The following is a 24,261-nucleotide window of genomic DNA, read 5'->3' on the forward strand; positions in this document are numbered from 1 at the left end:
TTTTTTTTTTTTTTTTTATGTTGGCTAGCTTTACTTTTTTGGATTTTAGGTAAGCATTTTCATCAGCAATTCATTACTTTTCCCCTTGGGAGAAGGCGATCAGCTGGACTTCTGTTGAGACAGACACAGCTTTAGGGCACACGCAGATTCATTCTCCATCTCACACAGAGAGAATCCAATCGATCTTGGACACTTCGGGCAGTAATGGACAAAAGGCAGGGTCAGTCAGCACACGCATACAAAGGCCAACGCTTCAGGGACGTACGGAAGGACATGTACAATGTGCACACTTCACTGGAGCAGCACAAAACGAGGCACATCAGACATACAGGTTTTGGTCTTGTCAGTGTCACCAGGTCTAGTTTTTCACCTCGGGCCAGTTCTGCTTATTGTCTTTAATGGCAGGAGCTGMCAACAAAGGAAATATTCACTGCTTGTTCATCTCCCTTGCAGCTCTGGTAGCAGAAGTAGACAAAAGAAATGAGGTCCTGCAACTTCTTTTAACAAGTCTGATGCCCACCCATCCAAAAGGCCCTGATAAAACCCCTTGGACACAAGAAAATGATTCATATTTTATGCAGGTTTTACCCTGTGTGTGTGAAAAAACCTCTTTATATCCCCTTGCAGTAAAACAGAAACACCTCAGTTTCGCAAGCCCTGAATGCAGACCCCTTCCTGCAGCAGCAGTTGCGGGCAGTGACCACACGGTGGCGCTTTGCCCTCAGAAATGAGGCCCGGCCGGGGGGACCCTGCGGAGCCCACGGGGGACAGCGAGGGGACAGCGAGGGGACAGCGAGGGGACAGCGAGGCGCACATGGCCCCGCGCACGGAGCGCTCCTGCCGCCACATGGGACAGCATGGCTCGAGTTCTGCGCGTGTGACATTCATTGAATCTGTTCTCTGTATTAAGCTGTTTGCTTTGGGGAGGGTCCGGTGGGGGGACTTCTTCGCTTGTGTTGCAGAGTCTCTGTCAAGACCACAGCATCGCAGAATCAGTCCAGCTAAATTTGCTCTGTCTCWAGGGATGGATATTTCACCATCACTCGGGGCTGATGTAACAGTCCTTATCCACCCCTCACAGTGATTTTCCCCCTTCTATTGCACTGTAATTCCATCCCGCAACTTGCAAACCCTGCCTCTTGTCTTTAGCTGTGCAAAAGCCSTCAGAATTCTGAGTTTGGCTCTATCTTTCCTGTACCATCCTCAGCCACAGTCAAGTGTTGTTGCACTGCTGAGCCCCAGTGAGTTCTTCATCGCAGAGATCAGGGTCTGGCTCATAAATTCTAGAGCTACACTGATGTAATACTCCTGTCAGTAGCCAGGGTCAGGATATCAGTCTCTTTTCTTCAGAGAGCTCCCACCTGAAGGACTGCATTCCTCATTCTGATTATATTCTCTTCATAAATAAATCACTTCATAGATCCAGGACWTCAAAATTACTATTAACAACACGCTCTTGCCCTTATACTCCAGCATTGTGGGTGGCTTCAGTCAGTGTTTTGATGTATGCAGACAAGAGGCTCACAGGGCTGCATATTGCATACACTAACCACTCTCTCAGCCAGCWAGAAAGGTCATTGGCATCGGGCAGTCCTTGTTCCTAGTTACAGAGGAGTTTTCAGTTCAAAGAGTACAATGTTGGGGTTTTGATTTTTTCATCTGCGTCAGTTAAGTTGGGTTTGGAAGCCTGGTAGTTGCTTGGAAGTCAGGAGCAGCTGGAAAAGATGACACATAATGCAACAAGGCGACCACATTCCTCTGGGAAATCAAAGCATTCTCCCAGTGATGGTGCTGTCTTGATGGAGGCAGGAAATCCATTTGAACACCCAACCACTGCCCCCACACACATGGCAGAGGAGAACGCGTAGAAGCCTGGCARTCGTGCCTCACACATGGCAGCGCAGTGGTTTTGCAGAGCTGTGCTGACTGGCTTCCACATCTGCTGGTATCCAATGCTTCCTCAGATCACTGCTGGCCTGCCAGCAGTAGGGGTGCATGTGCCAACCAGTTTCACAGAATCACTGAATCAATTAGGTTGGAAAAGCCCTTTGAGGTCATGGAGCCCAGCCTATGACTACAACACCCCCTTGTCAACCAGACCGTGGCACTGAGTACCACGTCCAGTCTTTCCTGAAACACCTCCAGGGATGGTGACTCCATCACTTCCCTGGGCAGGCCACTCCAATGCCCAATCACCCTTTCCRTGAGGAAACTGCAACCTGAACTTCCCCTGATGCAGCTTAAGGTTCTATCCTCTTGTGCTGTTGCTGGTTGCCTGGAAAAAAAGCCCCACCTGGCAACAGCATCCTTTCAGGGAGTTRTAGAGAGTGATAAGGTCATCCCTGTTTCTCCATCATGCCCAAGSCTGGCTCCCTCACTCACTCCTCATAGAACTTATGCTCCAGACCCTTCCCAAGCTCCAGTGCCCATCTCTGGACATGTTACAAAACCTCAGTGTTCTTGTAGTGAGGGGCCTGGAACTCAACACAGGATTCAAGGTGCAGCTCCACCAGTGCTGCATACAGGCGGATGATCACTGCCCTGGTCCTGCTGACCACATTATTTCTGGTAAAGGCCAGGATGCCACAGGCATTTCTGGTCACGTAGCCACACGCTGACTCACGGTCAGCCAGCTTTGACCAGCACCCCCAGGTCCTCTTGTGCTGGACCATTCCCCAGCCACTCTTGTCCCAGCCCGCAGCATTGCACGGGGCTGTGACAGAAGCCCCGGCACTCGGCCTTGTTGCGTTGAGCACTCTGTGTCCCTGCTGTCACCTGAACGGCAGTCAGGACGTGTTCACATTCACCYATGTCCGTGCCTCGGCCATTGCCGGCTGTTGGCGCGGGGCGCGTCCCCTGCGCGGTGACAGCGCGTGCCCGTCCCCATGGCAACGCGGCGGGCGCGCGGGGGGCGGGGCTCGGGCGGGCGCTTCCGGGCGGCGCCGGCGGTGACGTGTCCGGCGGGGGCTGCGGGCGGCGCGCGGCCGCTTCCGGTGAGCCTGGGGCCCCTCAGGGACGCCCCCCCGCGGTTGCCCCGGGACGGTCCCGCCGGGCGGGGCGGGGGCTGCGCTCGCCTCCTCCGCAGCCGGGCCGCTGCCCGTAGCCACTGCCCGTAGCCGCTGCCCGTAGCCGCTGCCCGTAGCCGCTGCCCTGCCCCGGCCCGGGGGGGCTGCCACCGCCCGGGGGACGCGGCACGGTGAGCTGTCGGTGGAGCCCTGGTCTCTCCGGGTCTGGTCCACCGCCACGGCCCGCGACGGCGTCACCGTGCCTTCGGTGCTGCCAAAGGGTAGAGGGAACCCAAACGTGCCAGCTAATTACTGCCCGAAATTAAATGAAGACGGGGTTTGTGCATGGGGAAATAGTGAGGCKTTTGGTGAAAAGCTTAAACACGACCTCCCGAGACCGGCGGTGAACGTCAAAAAGTGACATGACTTGCTGTGAAGTCAAGAACATGTGTAATGTGTAATGTGATTTGTGGTGGATGTTGGGGATAAAAATAAATACCTTGAGGCAGCCATGGTGCGGGTCAAGCGTGGGAAGAAGCAGCTTCTAGAAGGGACCACGTTTTGTTCTGTGTTTTGGAAATGCTGCACGTGTGTCAGTCTTGGTTTTGTAAAGTGCAGTATCCTAACCCGAGGACCCGAGGACTTTCTCCTGTCTCATGCAGAGCAGAGAACCAGGGACCCACGACACGCTTCTCATCTTTGGCATAAGAGCAGAGATCACAATGTGGCATTCAAAAAAAAAAACAAAAAACAAAAAAACTATAAGGGAGATTGATAAGGGTGATTGGYTGGTTCTCTGTGTTTTTCTATTGAGAACACTTATTTATTTTGTTTATTCTGTTCTTCCTTCCCAGAGAATTTGGAATAAGCAGGTTCAAACAGACGGGCTCCACTTCACCAAAACAATGTTTGCAGATTTGGACTATGATATTGAGGAGGATAAGCTGTGAGTATTTTGCTGTTTTTTCTAACAACAGAAGTAGGCTTTGCACCCAAGACCTAATGAGAGTTGATAAATTTGCCTGTGCCTGACATTGTGTGCTGAACATCAGGCTTCCCTGTTCAGTGCTGATTTCTCACTCCCTCTGGAGACTGGGGATGAGGCATCACTGTGCTAGTGAGCAAAGGAGAATGTTTGTGTTGCTCTGCTGTAACTGCCCTGCATTTAACATGGAGCATGAGATTTGCATCTCATTTATGCTGTGCAAGTTGTCTTCTTGCTCTAGCACTAAGTGCACTCTAAAACATGATAGTTTGTTCAGTGCCTAGCAATGGATGAGGGTGTCTCTTCCACCTCTAATCCTTGCAGCAGTCCCAAGAAAAGATAGCACAGAAAGTCTTTCTGCTGGCTATGCTGATAGTGGCAGAGGCGAAGGGATGAATTCAAATTTTCAATGYCCATTATGTTTCCTGTTTGTACTGACTCAGTGGAGTTGTTTCATACACAGGCAGCTCTGCCTACACATTYAGTTATTCTTTTGTCTTTATAGGGGCATCCCCACTGTACCTGGGACAGTGACCCTGAAGAAGGATTCTCAGAACCTGATAGGGATCAGCATTGGGGGAGGAGCACAGTACTGTCCCTGTCTCTACATTGTCCAGGTGGGCACTTGAGGAGGAAGAATAAGCCATCTTCATAAAATATTGTTGCTCTGAGAGATGCAAAGTGTGAAGAGAGAGCCCTATGGTGTTTGTTTTTCTCCAAGTGGGAGATGACATCTCACTTTTTAGTGAAAAGATTTCCACACCTAGTAGGTGTGGAAGAATTAAATTAAGACTTCTAGAATTATCCTTCTCTTTGAGAGAGCATCTTAGAATTCACAGGGGAGTGGTGTCAACACTCTCAACATCAGGAAATCCTACACTTGAGGAGATACATCATAAGGGTAAGAACTTCCTGGGAGAACATGTTGATCAGCCCACCTCTTGGTCTGAAGAGGGGAAAAAACTGCAGCTTCACCATGGGCAAAGTACAGCTGAATTAAATACGAGGAATATAGTTGTTTGGTTGTTGCTCTTTAGCTTTGCATTCACCTCCCTCTTGATTCCAGACTACCTGTGCTGTTTCTTAGGTGTTTGATAACACTCCAGCAGCCTTAGACGGTACCGTAGCAGCTGGGGATGAAATCACCGGAGTCAATGGGAAGTCTGTCAAAGGGAAGACCAAGGTGGAGGTGGCCAAGATGATACAGATGGTAAAGGTGAGAGGTAGGAGGGGGCCACTGGAGCTTCTGGATCATAGGTAACAGGTCCTTGGGTAAAGGGGGCCACTGCTCCTTGTTTCCAGCACAGCAGTTTTGGGTTTGCTCTTTTTTGCAGGGTGAAGTGACAATACACTACAACAAGCTTCAGGCTGACCCAAAGCAGGGCAAGTCTTTGGATATTGGTAAGACTGGTCTCTTTCTGCCTGGAGTGTTAAAATGGTGTGGGGAGGTGAAAGATTGGTCCCAGCTAAAACCAAAGTAAAATTCTGTTTCCTTTCTTGCTGTTAACTCAGTCATTTTCAAATGGATACTGTCAAAGGGAGTTACAGGTTCGAAAAAATCCTTCCATGACTTCTTGAAATAGTCTTCAAAGTTAAATCAGGATTTAGCTGTTGTTGTGGGAAGTGTGTTTTTCTGTGCTGTGTTTAGCATGGATGATGAATCTCAATTGCATAATAATTTAATTTCTTTTTAATATGTGTAAGTTATGCTGACCTCTTTTCAGCTGTATRCAGCAGTGTGTCTGTTGAAAAGCACTGGTGGTGATGTCTCATCTTGGAGAACAGTGATGAAATACCTATCTACTCTGAGTTTTGTACAAACATAAATTTTATGAGAGAGGAGAGCCTTTATTGCTAAAACAGTGTCTGGTTTTGAACTAAGACTACACACCTGTCTCCTTTAAAGGGGCTGCCTTTCTCACTTGCTGTCAAAATGTATCCATTCTGTTTGCTCTCATTTCTTTTCATGGTGATTATGGTGCTCATAAATTGACAGGAGTTCAGGGGAAATCGTGAATAGTGACAWGGATTTCTGGGAAAACAGAAGTGTGATGAGAATATGGTATGTTCCAGAACACTGTGACTTCAGCTGAGTCCTTGGGATCTGCAGGCATCACAAGTCTGCTTTTAAATAAATGTGGCTGAGTTATCTGGTTCCAAAGATGGCATAGATGTCTCCAGTAATTTTCAGGGTATGACAGAGATTCCATCAAGAGGTGACAAAAGGTGACTGAGCATTAAGTCCTTATTGTCATTCAGCCTCGTCTTCTGACTTCAGTTGAAGTAATACAACTAGATAGCATAAGCAAAGTTTAGTTTCAAATATCATGATAGTTAGTTTATAGCAAAATGATTGATTGGGACAGTTTTCCAAAAGAATTGCATCCTGACGTGTTTAGGATGCGAGAGCAGAACAGATAGGCAAGTTAGAAGCTGTGTTATGTGTGGCTGAACCAGAACACYCTGGTTTTGGTATTCTCTTTCTGCTTGCTGCCTCAACACTGAGTTCAGTGCAGTTTATCCAGTGCCTGGGAAACCAGTGAAATGTGCTTGTTTGCTTTTCATGCCCTTGGAAGTCACCCTGATGCTGGTTTGTAACTCTCTTTTGGCTTTTAGTATTGAAGAAGGTAAAGCACCGACTGGTAGAGAACATGAGCTCAGGGACAGCGGATGCCCTGGGGTTAAGCCGAGCCATACTTTGCAATGGTAAGTATTGTGCAGGAGGACATTTTTCTAACAGAGCACTTACTCTCCTGTATTTGCCTACTTTTTATTGTTACTTGCATGGTCCACATTTTTTGTCTGCTCTGCCTCACTGTTGTGATTGTCTCTGCCCTTCCTGAGTGATATAGCCTGTCCTTGTGACCATTTAAATGTTAGCTAAGGTCAGAGTAATTTAGAGCAGGGAAGAGCTTAGTGACTGTCAATAGGTGATGACCCCACGCTATAAAATAAGTTGGCAGTCATTTTAAAAGCTTCCTGTGTTGTATCACAGGGCAGGCATTAAGGGGTGAGGGAAATTTGAACCAAATATAAGAAACTGATATTTTTCCACCCAGTCAGTTCTTAACCATGTATTAAATTTGATTGTTGTAATTCTGTATTCTCATTCTTGTTTGTATTTAGATGGACTAGTGAAGCGATTAGAGGAGCTGGAGAGAACCGCAGAGTTGTACAAAGGTAAACTGGGTATTCCATCAGACAGCAGATGGGAGAGAAGGATGACTCCATTATGTTTCAGTGAAGTGAAGTGAAGTGACTTAACTGTTTCTGGCTTCCATCACAGGCTTGACAGAGCACACCAAGAGTCTTCTCAGGGCTTTCTTTGAGCTATCTCAGACACACAGAGGTAACAAATCTCGAGCAAAGGGAGCACAGATCTTTGACCTTGAGTTTCAGGGGTTTTAGTCAGTACTTAGATATCTGATTCCTTCACTCAAAGAAAACTAAGGGTTGCAGAAATGAGCTGGGAAGGGCTGCTTTCCTGCATTACCTGTCAGTGGTGCTAACATAGGCCCTGTCTTTCACATGAGACATTGGGGAACTGCCCTGCCAACCTCTGATCTTTAGGGAATATATAGCATCATTCCCCGGCTAAGTGTAAGGTTATGGGAGGGTGTTCTAATACTGCAGACAAGATTTTTGTCAGGGTTCACCTCTTCATTCATTTTTCTGTATGTATTCTGCTCACCCAGCATTTGGAGATGTTTTCTCTGTCATTGGTGTGCGGGAGCCACAACCAGCTGCCAGCGAAGCCTTTGTGAAATTTGCTGATGCCCATCGCAACATTGAGAAGTTTGGGATTCACCTTCTGAAAACAATTAAGCCGGTAAAGAATTTAACCATAGGAGTAAAAGGTCTGGAGAACAGGGGAATCCAGAAAGGTAGAAGCCTTTCCTTGAAGATGTGATCTTAAAAGTTCATTCAGTGTGGGAAGAATAGTTCTTGTTTGCTTTCCTTTAGGAAATTCTCTTCGTAATGGAAAGAATTTGAGAGGTAATGCAGTGAATATATCAAYCTTGTCCCTATGACTTCTGCACATCAGTATATTTCTCTCCTTTTCTTTTGGGGATGAGGGAGTACTCAGATCAGTATAGTACCTGATACTGGTACCCCTAACAATATTGTCTTTTAGGGCAATATGACCCTAAAAGAGTTTATAGGTAAGCAGCCCAGGAACAGTGTAAGGATTTCAATCAATATATTTGAATGAGATCTCCAGGGGATCTGTGCACTTAGTCTAGCAAAGAGACAAGTGTTGATTTGGGCACCACTTCCAGTGCCATGTTGGATGGACAATGCTGGGTCATGAAACTTTGGACTGRGGAAAGCTGTTTCCAGGACCAGCTGAAAATAAAAACAAGTCAAAAGCAGATGAATCCAGGCTAGAAGTGAGGCAAGCATTTCTAACACTGGAACCACTTGCCWGTGACAGTAATGGAGGCTCTAGCCATGTTCAGACATTTTCTTTCAAAGATGCTGTAGTTCAAAGAAGGGTTAACTTGAGGTAGCTTTGATCTGGGTAGAAGATTGCACTTGAATTGTAGTCATGCTTGCTAGTCTTAATTCACCAACAGGGTGTTTCCCTTGCAGATGCTCACTGACTTGAATACGTATCTGAATAAAGCCATTCCTGACACAAGGCTGACTATCAAAAAATACCTGGATGTCAAGTTTGAATATTTGGTGAGCTGCTTGCTTTCTTTTTTTTCCCCTAAGTGCTGTTGAAATTCATCATCATCTCATCCTGAAAGTCACATGTAGCCTATATGATCACATATCCATTCGTCCACAAGCCATGAAAGAATGCACTATTTTTTCCAGTTCTTTATTTACTCCCAGATCACTTCAGATTCAGACACCTGCTTTTAACCTAACACTTATCACTGATAAGAAAGATCTCACAGAGCCCACATGATTTATTTTCTACATGATCAAAATTATTTCCTGATTTATTGGTAAAGAGTTGCTTTGCAGCTTAGGTTCTCAAATTCCTCTAAAGAGCTCCCCAGTCCATATTTTTCAGGTAACTTTGGGTGCTCTTTCCTAGCCAAAGTAAACAACTGTCAAGTCATATTTGCTTTAATTTAAACCTTGCCTTTATTTTTTCCTCCTCCATTCCACTCACCCCCTTGTTTCTACACAAAGAAGGTGAGGTTGGTAAGTGCACCTGTTCTATAACTGCAGGAATCTATTTCTTTTTACCCATTGAGAGAAGTACTTGGAGCTGCAGCCTTAAGGCAAGGAAATATGGCAGCATCTCTTCCTACATCAGTGCCTCCAGCAATTAATCTTTTTTCTTCCCCTGTTTATTTGTTCCCTTCTCATACTTTTCTTTTAGTATTTTCCCATAGAGTAGATAAGTACAGGATTTTTCTCACTGTGCTTTCTTCAGTCTCTACCACTGAAGGAAGGCTTGGATTGGTACAGCCTCATGGGTATGGGTGATGATGAAGTTGTTTCTAATTTTTAATATTTCCTTCTTGTTTTTCTTCTTTTTCTTTTTTTTAATTATCTTTAATTCTGCAAAGTCTTACTGCCTGAAAGTCAAAGAGATGGATGATGAAGAGTACAGCTGTATTGTGAGTACCAGTACAACTGCCAAAGCACTCCAGTGGCCTGTCAGGCCCCAAACTAGTGAATCCATCCAAAGGAATTACATATACTTGTTCTTAATGTGTTAGAAATAAGGAATCCTTAAATGCTACCTGGGAAGCACTGCAGCTTGTTTGCTCACTGGTTGCCTGTCTCAGTGTTTAAGTACTATTAGGTTATGTAAGGAGGATTAAGATGTTATCTTCACAGATTCCATTTGTGTGTAGTGTACAGCTTATCATTAATTCTGGACTTGTTTCTGAGAAGTGGAGATTTAGCTTCTCTGCAACAAAATGCATGTGAAACTGCATTTATAAGGGAAAAAAATTGATTAAAGGATCTCTCTTAAAAATAGGGGTTTAGAGTTTTATGGTTTAGAGTTTTATGACTTTAATCCTTAACAGCTCTGTATAAAACAACTAAAGGTATTCCATAAATTCCAGTTTCCCTGCATAAAGGAGCATCTTTCTTTTTCCTAGGTATCAATCTCAGAGCAGGCATTTGATTTTTTGGAGTGCCTAGTTCCCAAGTGCCAGGAAGGAATAAAGATTTCATTATGCAATCTTTCATTTTATGTTTCCTTCTAACTGGGAAGGAAAGAATCCCCAGTCTTGCCCAGCAGAGTGACATCTTTGGGTTTCAGCACATGTATCATGCATTAGCAAGCCATAGTAGGTAGCAGGGATTGTTACATGTGTTGTGTTTACAGGTGCAAGGGAAGGATGCTGTTTTGCTGACAGCCTTAACCCCTTTCAAAACTGGTTTCTGGGACAACGTATAGATCCCTCCCTGTTGGTTTCCAGCATCATGTCTGGATGGTTGTAGATACCACAGGGTTGCTTGTGTAGATATATGATTCATCTGCACACGGTGAACATTGCAGAGGAGGGCAAAATTTTGGYGTGATTTATATAAACTTATTGGTTCTTAATGCCTGTCTTACCAGTCCAGGTGAGAAGCATGCCTCCCCGTGCTGGGATGAAAAGTGCTTGTCCTTTTGTATTTGCTTGGTAGTGATGCTTTTCTTTATCCGGTTGGTGTGTGCTTGGCCTTCAAAGTGGCCCCATTGACTGCCAGTTTTTGACACGGCTCAGTGTTCCTCATATTTCCTGCTTCTTGACAGCAGTCCCCATGAGCCTGAGAGATCTGTAGTAACCCGAGGTCATTGTCAGTCCACACTGATAGGCAGACTGTGTGTCCAAGCACTGTGATGGGAGTCTCTAAAATGTTGCCATGTTTTTGGCAGGCTCTGGGCGAGCCCCTCTACCGTGTCAGCACTGGGAACTAYGAGTACCGCCTCATCCTGCGCTGCCGTCAGGAGGCTCGCACACGCTTTGCCAAGATGAGGAAGGATGTGCTAGAGAAAATAGAGCTCCTGGACCAGAAACACGGTGAGTGCCACTGCTGAGTTCAGCAGACCTGGCTTTGGCCTGTGTGTTCCTCCTTCCTCTCAGCTCAGAAGTTCTTTGCTGAAGAACCCTTTTGTGGCTGTGCCCGAGACATCAGCCCTGAGGGGTCAAAAGGGATTAATGTGTAGGAGATTGTATCTAATGCTGGCAAGGGAAGTTTGATCACAGCCTTCACACTGTTTAGGAAGGGAATTTTCACACTGTTTTCCCCCAACATGTCCTCACTACAGTGCAGGACATCGTATTCCAGCTGCAGCGTTTTGTGTCCACGATGTCCAAGTACTACGACGACTGCTATGCTGTGCTCCGGGATGCRGATGTCTTTCCCATCGAGGTGGACCTTGCCCGCACCACTCTCAACTATGGGCARAAGGACACCTACACAGACGGGGCAGAAGAAGAGGGAGAAGGCGAGAGAGAGGGTAGTGGGAAGGAGGATGCAAATGGAGAGAAGCTCATTGATGATGCCTGAGTGTGCCAGTAKGGCCAGAGAAAGAACTTTGCAGACTGTTATGAAAACATGTGTTTCACATGGCAATTCATCCTCCRTGGTTTCTCTGTGTGTCCAGCCTGGGATTCCTGCTCTGCTTTGGGTGGGGGTGGCTGGTTGGATTGGGACCAACCTCTGCTTTCCTCTTTTTTCATTTGCTTCTTTGCCTGGATATTCTTTTTGTTTTGCCCCTAGAGACTTCTGCTACCCAACCTGGGTACTGAGGTGTGGGCAGGAAAAGCTGCTCCCCCATCATCATGTGCCTCTGTGCAGACAGGACTCTGCTGAGCACTGGGCAGCACTGCKCCCCTCTGACACATGGAAGCTGCTTAAGTGTTTGGGGATGATTACAGATGGTGAGAGCAGCCTTTTTCCATCCTCCCCTTGTGCTATGGGAAAGTGYTGGAATCACTACTTGCTGTCTTCAAGCTCCTTCTGAGGATCCACCTTAGAACTGTGATGGAAATGCCCTGTCTTTAGACTAGAAAGGAGACACAAAGCCTTGTGGAGGGAGGAAGACGTGCTCTTTAGGCAGAGGCTCTGAGATTTTTTTAGTGTAAAGAATTGCTAGTGTGCTCTCCTCTCTGCACAACTATTTTGTGCCGCCTCTGGGCCAGTCAGCAGCAGTAGCTAACATCTCATTTCCCAGCACAAGGAAAGTGGTAAAAGGAAAGCTGAGGTAAGTGCGATTTCTTTCCTCTTTCCTTTTCCCCTCCCTCCATCCCTGTGGGCCAATCCCAGATGCAGATGGCACTTTTTCTGTTAGTGGGCAGCACAACTGCCAGGAGTGGTATGCTTCTTGGGGCAGGGGCTTTGATTTGTCTGTCATTATATTCTAGTAGTCGTGAGATAAGTTATTTAAGGGCATTAATTTATGATTGTGGGACTTTTTTTTTTTTTTGATTTGTGTTTCTCTGATTGTTTTTGAAGCTTCTTCATCTCTGTGGGTGCCTGGAAGAAAGCCATCCATGGTCAAGCTGCCTTGGAGAATTTAAACAGACTCTGATGTAGTGACTATTGTTTCTAATAAAGAAATGTGACATTTCATTTCATGCCCTTCATGTGTTGTAAGAGATTTGTTTGCTGATCTTCCATTGGTTTTAATATTAAAATATAATGTTGGGAAGATAAATGTCACATGCTGGCCACTTTTTCCTTCTCATACTGGTGCATAATCTCTATTCTAAGTTCTGGTGGTCACTGCAGCACAGATTTCCAGAGGAAGAGGGTTATAAATGCTGTACCAAGACTAGTCTTCCATGTAAACCAGCTTCTCTGCATCTTAGCTTCCCAGGAGAACACCAGTCTTTTAAAAGCCACCAGGTGCCTCAGTCCTGCCAAGGTGGCATCCCTGTACCACTCCAGCTTCTCCACACAGCTCAGCTGTTGCATCACAAGCTTCAGCTGATTCTTAAGTCCCTGATCCTCTTTCAGAGCTGTTCGTTGTGCCAAAACATGGAGCTATTGAGAGGAACTGAAAACAGTTCAGCAGAGCCTGCCCAAAAGCCAGTWAGGCAAAGTGTGAGGCAGCATAGTAGCTGGGTTTTTTTAGGAAGAGGTCTGGGAATTTTGCAGTACTGTCTGTAGTAAGATTTCATACCCTAAGGGCTTTTATTTGCTTTTGTGAAAAAATTCATTTTTTCACAAAAGAATGAAAGAGTGGGAGGCTTAGTGGGAAATGTTGACTGGTGACAAGGAAACAGAGGGGACCTTGTTCTAGTGACTTGCCTGGCTGAACAAGGGCAGTTGTTTTCATGCTGCGGACCTTGGACCTCTGGGAAGCTGTGAGCTCCCTCTTGGAGGGCGTACTGGTGAATAAGGGAAACCCAGTCTGGGGGTCAGGGGTTTGGGGTTACTGGGGAAAGAGCTGTAGAGCAACTCRAGCAGAAATGGCAATCTTACCTTGTGGGGAGGGAGAACAAGCTTTGAGAGCAGTGGACRAATGCCTGCAGGGCCCCAGCACCCTTGATGCTGCTCCCTTTCTCCCAGAGCTTTGCATCTGAAGTTTGGGGCTTAGTCTGGTTTGGGATGTTTCTAAGTGAGTCTGAATAGGAAAAAATCCCCAAAACACCATTATAACTGGCTCAAAGGCAGATCTAACCGTGATGTTAGCCATTGTGGGACTGAGTACAGCCTCATGGAGTTTACTTTTCTCCCTTCCAATTTCCAGTTCTTCTGTCTCTTCTTAAACTGACATTCTTCAACAGCTTTATTTTACTCATTGTTCACTGCCCTTTGCTTGGAAGCATCTAGAATGAAACCCTTCCTTCATGTCCCCGGTTCCCTGCTGTATTTAAATGGTTTTATGGATCCTGCGCRCTTTGCCAACTACCCATTAATTTGTAGTCAGTCTCATCTGGAATGAAACACATCATTTGATGGCCCCATAAGCTGCCTTCTTTGTAGCCCTCTGCCTAGTTTTTGATCCCTTGTTATAGTCACAGGTTTCCCCAGGGTCTCTGAGGTGAAGCAGTTCAGGAAACCGGAAGAAAGAGCTTTGGCTAGGGGTGTTTATAAAAGATCCAGTCCTAAAGCAGATTAGAAGTGGTTTAAGCATGCCAGGGAAGGYTGTCCTCTCTGAATCTAGAAATCCACCACTGCAGCGGGGGGTGAGGGGCCTGCCTTACCACGTGCTCCAGCACCCTTGTTAGTGGCATTCAGGGACTGGGGCTTGTCCTTCTGCCTTACCTTTGATTCCTTTATGTAAGGAGGTTTTCCCTATTTAAAAGGAAAACACAGGCATGCCTGGTGCCATTCCTGCTCAGTGGATAATCGCTTGGGACATGGTTATTTACCTGTCTTGAAACCTCCACCCCATAGGGGCCAAGTTGTTCCCTTCACACGTCAATGGGACTCACTTGAACCCAGATAAAGTTGGCTTGGTGCTATTTCTGTCACCAAGGCTCTGTATTGTGGCTGCACATCTAATAGCATTAGCTTTTCTTAGGTGTCTTCTTCATGCACCTCAGCAGCAGTGCTTCCCTACTTGGGAAAGCAGCATCAGGTGTCACTGCCACAGCTTTACCGTCCACCAAAGATGTGCCAGGCAGAGGTGGCCAGAGCTGGTGGCCTCCCAGTTTGGCAGTGCCCAAGGGAGTTATTGCAGAGAGCATGGTGTCCACCCCGGTGCTGGTGGCCCCTGCAGGTGGCTGAGTAGTAGCCATGAATTACAGCAGCTCCTAAACCTGATGCCAGGGAGACTGACACTGCCCAGACCGTGGAAGCGGAGTGAAGGAAACACTGACACCAGAAAAAAAGCGTACCAGATCTGATTACAAAGAGTCTCTAATGTTTTGTGCTCTGTATTGTGACAATGCAGAAGGAAAAGGAGAGTCCTTGGCAGCCTCTTCAGAAGACTTTCTCCAGGGCTGGTTTGAAAGTGAGGAAAGAAGATAAWTTTTTTTTTTCTTTTTGGTGTTTGGGCTGCTCTGAGCCTGTGTTGTACCAGCACAGGTGCAGGATGCAAGTATACATATCACTGGGTAGGTATGTGGACATATGTACATAAGGACCAGCTATTCTTATACCTCTCTCTCTCATTTCTTACATCTGCCTTTGTTCCAACTTTCTCCTTCCCATATCCCACCTACCCTCCCATGCTGAGATGCTTGCAGACAAGGCCAGTTTTATACATCCCTCTTCCTCCGCCCTGGCTAAAAACTGTCCCTCTCCACCATCTGGTCAACATTGTAGCCRTCTCGTGCCAACACCTCCCCGTCCCCTGCGGGACAGCCGCCTCCCTCCCCGCTCCGCTCCTCTGCCACATGGTTGGCCTCCTCRTTGGCTGCCACCACTGCGTTGTCAGTGCTGTGTGCTGGCTGGTGGTTGTCACTGCTGTGCTCCTCGGCTTCCTGCACGTCAGACTCTACTTCCTCGGTGTCACTCCCACCTCCTGCAGAGAGATTGTTCTCTGGGGGAGGCTCCTTCTTCCCTCGATTCAGGCAGCAGTAGCTGGCGACACCCAGGAAGAGAGCGGAGAGCACGACCTCTGAGCCCGCCAGGTAGAAGATCACCTCATAGTTCTTGAGAGCATCGACCAGGCGGCCTGATGGGTGGAGAAGAAATGAGATGGTTGGAGAAGAAAAGAGGTGGTTAAATTCAGCCTATGGACTACTGTCCATAGGCTGTATGGACAGCCCAGCTCAGGTGGGCACCACCGGCATTTGGCTGAGAACCCATTCCTCAAGGGAAGAGCAAGAAGCCTGAATATCTAAAAATCGTCCTGGGAAAGAGGCACACTGTACCACCAGACAAAGTACAGTAAGAGAGCATGGCTGGGGTTTTCCTTTGTTTGGACAAGCTTAAATAATTGTGACACCCTCATGTTATGGTCTCACTCCCTGGTRGGCCATCTTCTACTTGCCAAGGTAGGCAAAGCCTCTCATGACTTGGCTTGTCCGGTCTCAGAACAGAAAATTTGAGAGGCATTGCCATTTCTTAAGCTATTATGTCAGGAAAACATTCTGAAGGCAAGAATAAACTTCTCTTTGGCAGAGAAATCCCTTTGGTTGACCTACACCTGATGATTTCTGTGCCAGAGATACTCTCAATTTWTTTTCTGAATAAACTGGGGCTGGCAATAGGGGGAGAATTCCCAGTCCTTGGTGCTGGAGAGCATGAACAGCTGSTGTCTTCATCCTGGTCTCACATGCTCCTGAATGCATTTGTGACCCCCAGTCTCTGTTTCACTACAGTGCATGCCCTGAAGGCAGCCCCAGGACACGCTGAGGTGCCTCCCAGAGCGGTCGTGGGAGGCACACGGCGAATTCCTGCGYAGGTGAATGTGCCCCTGTTCGGCCAAGCCGGATGGCGAGCGAGGAGCCTGCGTGCACCAGCGCGTGTGCGTGTGCGTGTGTGCAGCTTATCCTGTGCCAAAACCCCTCAGCCCCACGGAGCGGGAAGCGGCTCAGGAGGATTACACCAAACAAAGCCACTTTGTTCAGCCCCCTTCTCCCAGCCGAGCACTGTTCTCCCCAAGGCCGAGCCATCAGGATTGTCAAAGCACTCGAGCTTCCTGCACCAGGAGGGACCTACAGCAGCGAGGAAGGTGGCCTCAACGTGATTTTACTGCCCCCAACACCATTCTTGGGTGACCCTGCACTGTCTGTGTGCCATTGTGCATGCACACACCACCAAGGGACAGCTGAACTGAGATAGGAGGGCTGAGGGATGTCCCTTGTCACCACCCACTGGTGTGCCTTGCTCCTCATGGCAAGTTGCTGTTAAAGCCCTCTCTCCCAATGATTTTTCTGCACATATTTCTTGACCCTCCCTGGCCTAGGACTGTCTACTGCCCCACAGCTGGATAAGGTGAACCACAAATCATTGTTAGCGTTCAAGAGGGTCTTCTCTTGGCTGCCAAATTTTTATTGAGAACTGGTTGGAATTGCTGAGGGTGGGTTTTACTCGTAATTGTGGTATGTGCCAGGGAAAAGACCATTCACACCGAGGTCTTCACTGTAGGGCTTTAGCCCGTGTGTTACAGCTGAAGTAAGGGAGTGCAAGAAACAACAGAGTGGTTCCTGCCTGAGGATTTTCCGTGGACTTGTCCCTGACTCTTCCTTGCAAATCACACATGCAGGAAACTGTGCTTTGTTTGGAAATAAGCCTTTGCCATGTTTTGGCTTTCTCAGATGTGATCAGACACTTAACATTAATCTACTACACCAACCTCCACTCAACAGCCTGTTTTTATGGGCTGTTTGTGGGGCATGGACCTTACTAGGGACTGTGACCTAGACTAGACTGGCTGAAAAGCTGTGACTGTCTTAATCCTCTTAGAAAAATTAACAGCAAATGCCTCAGGGGACTGTACAAACTGTTTCTACTTGACTGACAGCAAAAACACCTGTGCCTTGGAACTGGAATCAGTATGAATTGCAATCGCTATTTACAGTGCCAATCAAAAGGTCATGGACACCAAGGAAAATTGGGACACTTGCTTTGTCCTAATGAACACTCTCAAAGGTTTGGCTGCAACCTGTGCCTGACCCTATYCTTAACATGATTCTATGCAACATTGATAGTGAAGGCAGAGATCAGCTCTCAGCTTCTAGAGGAAATTTAAAGTTGAGAAACAGGGCCTTTCTTCAAGTGCTGTGCCCATGCCCAATCCCTGCAATAGTGTGGAATGGCAGGCAAACCAATACCCTGTAGCAAGACACTCACCTGCAGAGGGTGGGCCAATGAGCACAGCAAAAGCCTCAATAAGTAGGACCAGCCCGATGGCACTGGAGAACTTCTGGGAGCCAACAATGGCCATCAGCACCTCGAACTGCAGTGCCCCCACCATGCCGTAGGAGATGCCAAAGAAGACGCAGAAGATGACCAGCCCCGTGTAGTTGCTCGCCCTGGCACTGCAGATGTCCGTCAAGCCATTGAAGAGCATGGAGAAGCTGAACAGATATGCCACATGAGGACGGACCCACTTCAGCCCTGCCACCATGCCACAGGCTGGGCGGGCAAAGATGTCTATGAAACCGATGATGGAGAGTAGGAACGCAGCCTCCGTGTCTGGTACGCCCGTGTCCTTGGCATAGTTGACCAGCAATATGGGGGGCACGAAGAGACCCAAGACCAGGATGAACTTTGAAATAGTGTAAATGATAAACCCTCGGTTAGAGAAGATACTAAAATCCAGAAGCTTCTTTCCTTTCTTGGGCTTCTTCTTGGCTTTCTTGCCTTTCTTGGTTGCATCAGTGGTGCTGATTCCCTCCTCTGATTTCCCTCCTATGGGCAGCATCTCCTTGGCTTCATATTTGTCCTGAGCTTTCCCCATCTTCCGCTTCATGCCCATATCCAGGGGTCTCATGACTGCCCCACAAGTGCAGCAGTTAAGCAGAAGGCCCCCCATGATAAGGAACCCTCCTCGCCAACCGAACTTCTCCAGCAGCACTTGGCCCAGCGGAGAGAGGGAGGAAAGGAAAACAGGGCTCCCAGCAGCAGCCAGTCCATTGGCGAGAGGCCGACGCTTGTCAAAGTAGGTGCCCAACATGATCAGCGAGGGCTGGAAGTTCAACGCCATTCCCAGGCCTACATGGAAGTGAGAGCCGGGAGGGAGACAGGGAGTGCAAGGACATGAGATATGGTTTGCAATGACCTGAAAACTTCCCTCAGGCTATCCTAGTCCTGAAGTCTCATGATGGGATGAAGGTGTTTCTCACAAGCCCCTGTGCCTTCATGTTGGTGGGTTGGCGCTGCAGAGGATGGGCCAAACCAGCCTGTCCACCTGCCTGAGGAGTGTTTGAACAGGCAGTTGTGCCTGTGTTTAGGCAGGACCTGAGCCTTACACAGCAACTTTGTCTCACTCCCCTTCCACTGTGTACCGGTGCCACCTACCACGGCTACCATGATCACTGAGCACCATTTAGGTTTTTTCTGTCTCTCTGCCCTCAACTACAKGCTCTGGCTGTTTAGATCCAGCAGATGCATCCCTCACAGGTGCAATGTTCAGGACTAGATGCTTCCCATAGCATCTGCAAATAGGTGAGGGGAGACCTGATACTAGACATGGCAGTGCTAAAGGGAAATACAACATGACCTTGGCTCTTCCCCAGGTAAGTCTGTGTCATGCCCCTCAAATCCCAGGCCTCTCACCTGTCAGCACACCAGCTGTCAGATAAAGCTCAATGATGTTGGTGGTAAAAGAAGCCAGGATCATGCCAGCAGAAGCTAGCAGCCCGCCGATGAGCATCACAGGCCGGCAGCCAAACTGGTTCACCATGATGCTGCATACTGGTCCTAGGAGGAAGCAGAGGAGATCGAATAGGAGACCAGAGGGACACAGAACAACTGAGGAGTGGCAGGCAGCCCAAGCACTCAGGGAAGATGATGCAGTAATGATGGACATCACTGCTTGGCGGCTTAGATACACGTCTGGTGGGCCTGGCCTAGGGAGAGAGTCTGTGGTGTGGAGCCTTCTGTTCTGCCCTGCCTTTGGACCCCTGCTTCCTGGGGTTTGGTGTGATAGGAACAACACTTCAGCAGTGGGAGCAAACCCTGTGTCAKCTGCCTGGTAGATAGGTGGTCCTGAGGTCTCTTGGGGCAGAGCAAACGGGGATTTGAGATGCAGCACACTTCCAGAAGAGAAGTGTTGGGACAATTACATTCTGAGTCATGGTTCATGACCAGGCCAGTGAGCCTGAGAAGAGTCCATGGGGACACAGTCTGGGCCCTTGGCAGAGTGGGGAAGGCAGGAGCTGGGGARGGGGAAGTTGTCAAGCATCACCTGTCCCATAGAGCATGGCCAGCATGATGGAGGAGATCCAGGCTGTGTCACTGTAGCCCACGTGGAAATCTTTCATGAGCTCCTTGAAGTAGACACTGACGGCTTTTGGGAAGGCATAGGAGAAGCCGGTGATCACAAAGCAGCCGAGGAGCACGATCCAGCCCCAGCCACCATCCGGGGGCTTCACAGGAGCTGGGAGTTGCCCTTCCTCTGGGTCAGGTCTCCCCATCGTCTAGCCTAGGAATGGAAAGGCTGGGAGGAAATAGGGCAGCAGAGAGAGAGAAAATCTGCTGCAAGGAGAGAAGAGAAAAACAGAGCAGCAAACATTTACTACAAGGTTTCTCTTTGTGCCCACCATCTCCAAGCTCTGAGAGGCTCATTGTGGGATCACATCTGCTCTTTGTACCTTTATCCTGCCAGGAAGGTGAGATTGCTTTAGTGTGTGAGGTCATGCCGTGGCTGGGCAGAGCTCCCCCTGAGTTTGGGGCAGCCCACAGCCCCATAACCCCTAGCCAAACACAGCTGAGCAGTGTCACGGCTCCYGGCTGACACTGGAGTGCTGCATCTGATGCAGCATAAGGATCTGCTGCACCCCTCCTTGTTCCCTACCCAGCCTTGGCTGCAGATGGTGTGAGGTGAGACCCAGCAATGTGAACCCTTTTTGCTTCCTAAAATCTGCCACTGAGCCTCTCCCATGCTGGTCTGCTCTGTCTGGGAGCCCTCCAGGACCTGCCCTGTCACAGAAACCTCCAGTAATAAGGCAAGAAGGTCCATTAAGCCCTCTGTGCTTTCCTCTGGGAGTACCCAGTGCATGGCACTCTCCTTCTCCCACCCTTCCCTGCCGTCAGGAGCCAGATTTTCAAAATAGGTGAAGGGGGAGAGCATGAAAAACTGGTGGTTATTTGCGTGCCAGAGAGATTAGGGCTCTGTACCTACACGGAGAGGCYGGAACAAAGCCTAAGTGGGGAGAAGGAGGGAATTAGAGGGGATGTCTTGTGAGTCGCTCTCAGGGCTCTTAAGCTGCCCAGGAATTTTGCTCCAGCTGGCTGCTGTGGGTATGTTTTTCATTTCTCCCTTAGGTACCAGGTCTCTGCCCCTTCCAGCAGCATTGGCCACAGTTTCTTGGTCAGCCAGGCTTATTTTCACACCTGCATGCAAAACCATCATTGAACCTGGATTATAGAGGCTCTCAAGAAGATTAGACAGGCATTCTCTGTGCCTGAGCTGGGCTTCTTGGGTCTGGCTTGTGTCCTATAACCATTTTGCTGRCAGCACACTCCTAACATGGGCTCTCTCTCCTGCCCAGCTCCTTTGGCTGAAGGACTGCAGGATGGCAGCCACATCCCCATCTCTTGGCAGCAGCACTTGTGGGAAATGCCAGGARTCATATGCTGACTAGAGACTGCAAAGGGGACAGGGACTGTCCTACGGACACAACACAGATAGCTGGAACCTGAGAGTTTTGGTTCTGGGTGTGCTTCTCAAGGAAGTCTCTGTGCTGGGTGTTCTCCAAGCAAAGAGGGTGAATTGAGCTGATTCCTGCAGCTGCTGCATGTCAAAGAACTTCAAAACCTTTAGACAAAAGTGTGGAAGGCACAAGCTAGGGCAGACCCCAGGCAGAGGGCCCTTCCTTGGCAACAGGTGGTCCTACCAGCTTCTGCCATCCCCAAATGTACCCCTCTTCCCCCCTCCCAGGGGGCTTTGCTCCTGCAAACACAGAGGAGGTTATTCAATGCAGCACTCAGATGCCTGCAACCACTGTAGGTCCCTGCGGCAGAGTTCCCCAAAATTTTAGGATGCTGTGAGCCACAAAAGGGGAGAATCTGGCTTGGATTGGGGCCACTCTTCTTGGATGGTCATTTCCTAGCAGCTCTCAGGCTAAACCACAGGSACTGTCACAGGCTACTCTAATCTCTCCCTCCCAGCCCAGGTCTCAGAGATCATGAATGAGGCATGAACTGAAAACAAGGTGCTATAAAGATGTTTTTAAGSCAAGAAATCACTACAAGGAGAAAAAAAATTATACACGCTCCAGCTACCCATGTCAAAGCCATCCTGGTGTTTTCTGGACCACCGGCACCCTGAAAGCCAGATCAACGGCCTCATTCAGCTTCTGCTATTTTGCCCACTGTTCCTCTCCCAGCTCCAGCTGACAAGCTATATCCAGTTGTGCAAAAGGTGATCCCCTGCCCAAGCTCAATAATTTCTCAGTCTGTGCTGGTGCTCCACCACTGCCCCATCTGCTGCACGTAGCCACTTCTAGAGTGGCTGCCACCAAACATAGCCTGAGACTTTTTATCCAAGCCCCTYTCCCAGCCTTGCTTTTCTTGAGCTCATCCTGCACCACAAATTAAATTAATCAATCAAACCATTGCAATCTATCTTTCCCTGAACCCCGCTGCTCCCTGCCAGCTTCCTGGCAAGAAAAAGCACTGTTTGAGTTTGGAGATGGAGGGCACCTCTGCAGGAGCCACTTGCTCAGTGCCACTGAACTGGACAGTAAAGCATGAAAGCACTTTTACCTGCCTGCAGCTAGATGTTGGCTGAAAAAGGTGGGGCGCACCAGAGCACACCTCTGCTGGAGATTCATCACAGCTAAGAGCCAGGCAGTCCAAAGCTGCCTTGTTCCTAATACCACAACACTTTTCTGCTCACAGCTGCACACTATGGCCACACCAGGTACCTTTGCACACTCTACAGATCGCTATCATTTTCTCCTCAGTTAAGGAGCTTTATTCACAGGTAAAAATACCATGTATGGGCTAACACGCACCTAAAAGCTCATCAGCGTGGGCACCCACCCTTCCCTGTGCATCACAGGAAGGCAGGCCAGAGCAGGGACTGCCACAGAGCCTGCTGCAGGTGGCTGCAAGGAGAAGATTTGCACCGAGACCAGCAGGCACGAGCCCAGGTTGGAAGGATGAAGAGTGAAAACCACAGCTGTGGCTGTCAGTCCCTGGACACACAGAGAGCACAATGCAGCCAGTGCTGGATAATGCCCAGAAAAGCCCCACTGTGCCAGACAAGCTGCACCCAGGAGGGTCCACATAAATGCTCTTAGTGCCTCCACACAGCACAGATGGGGTGGGAGATCTATTTATTAATTGTGGCAAGGACCACAATTGCTACCACCAGCCCCTCCAGCCCACAGACAACCCCCATGGAAAGCATTTGTCAGAGAATTAAATGACTGCAGGCCTGGGATGAATTGTCCTATCGGCTGCTGGAGCAGGGATGCAAGCTTGGAGCAAGGGTGCTCYACACCACTGACCTGTGCAATGAAGCGATGACCTCTCGAGCCCAAGCTGAGCCTCCAAGGGTTGAGCAGATCTGTCAACAGCGCTTTCTGTTCCTTCTGGCTGGCACTTCCTGGCTCTGGGTCAGGTGCCTGGTTAGATGGTCTTGCTGGATCTTTTCTCCATGGTGGGACAATGACTGCAGGAATCTAGCACCTGATGAGCTGTATCTTGTGCTCTGCTCCTTCCTTCAGGGCAGCTACGTCCTCACAAGACAGCTAATTGCCCTCTCAGCCGCTTTCYTCCAGTTCCAGTGATGCTCAGCAAAGCTGTCCGTGCCCTCCCTTTCCTACTGTGGGTGCAAGTAGTGCCCCACGGCACTTGCAGCGTGGATGTGGGTCAGGAGCTGCTTATGGTTTCAGGTCGGCAGAGACCAGCGGGTGCTGAGCGGGCAGAAAGCACTTCTCCACTTTTAAGAGGCTTTTCCAGCCAATGGGGATGAGGTGGCTGCCTGCCACAGCCCGAATCCCCCGGTAATCCCGCTGCCCAGGGGCTCCTTGCGTTTTCCCCAGCAGAGAAGGGCAGGGCAGGCTGGCGGGGTCGATTCGGAGAGAGCGAGATGGGAGGAAGCGGGGTGAGGATGGGGGTGCTGGGGATGGCAGGGGTGGTGGGGAGAGGGGCAGTGGAGGATGACACCGTGTGCCCATGGCTTCAATAAGGTGCAAAATAGCTGAAGGTTCTGCTTTTGAAGCTCCCTCAGCTGCCAGCCAGAACGGAGAAGCGCTGGCGCGGTTTTGCAGGGCACATGCCCAGCAGAGAATGAAGACAAGGTGGAGCAGCAGAGGAATCGCTGCCAGCCATGGCTCAAACCACCCGATCCTGCCCACCCCCGGCAGCTCCAAAACAACCTCCCCAGTGCCTGACTCACACGAGGAGCTCTGGCAGGCGCTGRGGACGAGCCACTCTCTGGCCACACGTGGGGGACCCCCTTTACTTCCAGGGAGGGGGCTGGGGCTCAGCCCAGGTGGTGTTTTGGGGAGGAAAAGGGCTGGGCTGTAAAGCCCAGCAGCCTCTCAGCGGCAGGGGGGCTGCGGGGGCTTGGCAGCACTCACAGCTAGGGTTTAATGGCTATTAATAAGGCTAATCAGCTAAGCCCTGGCCATCGCTAGCGCTCCAGCCCTCACTCACGCTGTCTCTCCCGTGAAGGCTCCCCCAGCACACGCAGGGTATTCCCAGGTTGGTGAGGCCCCCACAGGTCCATGGGGAACGTTTTTCCCCTGCACTGTGCAGCTCTGGGGTGCCCAGCACACACGT

General features: G+C 49.0%; 2 protein-coding genes across 4 annotated transcripts; one reads left to right on the forward strand and one right to left on the reverse strand.

Annotated features, from left to right (window-relative positions):
* Positions 1–2,934: 2,934 nt before the first annotated feature.
* On the forward strand, positions 2,935–12,531 carry PICK1 (protein interacting with PRKCA 1). Of its 3 annotated transcripts, none has more exons than XM_057388228.1 (13): positions 2,935–2,993; positions 3,860–3,951; positions 4,496–4,607; positions 5,078–5,206; positions 5,325–5,391; positions 6,607–6,696; positions 7,117–7,170; positions 7,277–7,339; positions 7,686–7,819; positions 8,584–8,676; positions 9,522–9,572; positions 10,832–10,976; positions 11,225–12,531. In XM_057388228.1, the coding sequence occupies exons 2-13, from the start codon at positions 3,911–3,913 to the stop codon at positions 11,464–11,466; spliced, it is 1,221 nt and encodes a 406-aa protein (XP_057244211.1). In that variant the 5' UTR covers positions 2,935–2,993; positions 3,860–3,910; the 3' UTR covers positions 11,467–12,531. The 3 variants fall into 3 exon arrangements, with proteins under 3 accessions (XP_057244211.1, XP_057244203.1, XP_057244218.1); XM_057388220.1 differs by lacking the exon at positions 2,935–2,993 and adding an exon at positions 3,014–3,196; XM_057388235.1 differs by lacking the exon at positions 2,935–2,993 and adding an exon at positions 3,222–3,455.
* A 2,442-nt stretch (positions 12,532–14,973) lies between these two features.
* SLC16A8 (solute carrier family 16 member 8) lies at positions 14,974–19,940 on the reverse strand. The gene is made up of 4 exons (XM_057386641.1): positions 19,712–19,940; positions 19,081–19,224; positions 17,653–18,516; positions 14,974–15,529 (listed from the first exon to the last, which is right to left on the reverse strand). Exons 1-4 carry the CDS (start codon positions 19,938–19,940, stop codon positions 15,138–15,140), a joined length of 1,629 nt encoding a protein of 542 aa, XP_057242624.1. The 3' UTR covers positions 14,974–15,137.
* Positions 19,941–24,261: the final 4,321 nt, after the last annotated feature.

This window comes from Malurus melanocephalus, unplaced genomic scaffold (assembly GCF_030028575.1).
Source record: "Malurus melanocephalus ecotype Western Australia unplaced genomic scaffold, MMel_1.1 scaffold_17, whole genome shotgun sequence".
Taxonomy (NCBI): Eukaryota; Metazoa; Chordata; class Aves; order Passeriformes; family Maluridae; genus Malurus; species Malurus melanocephalus.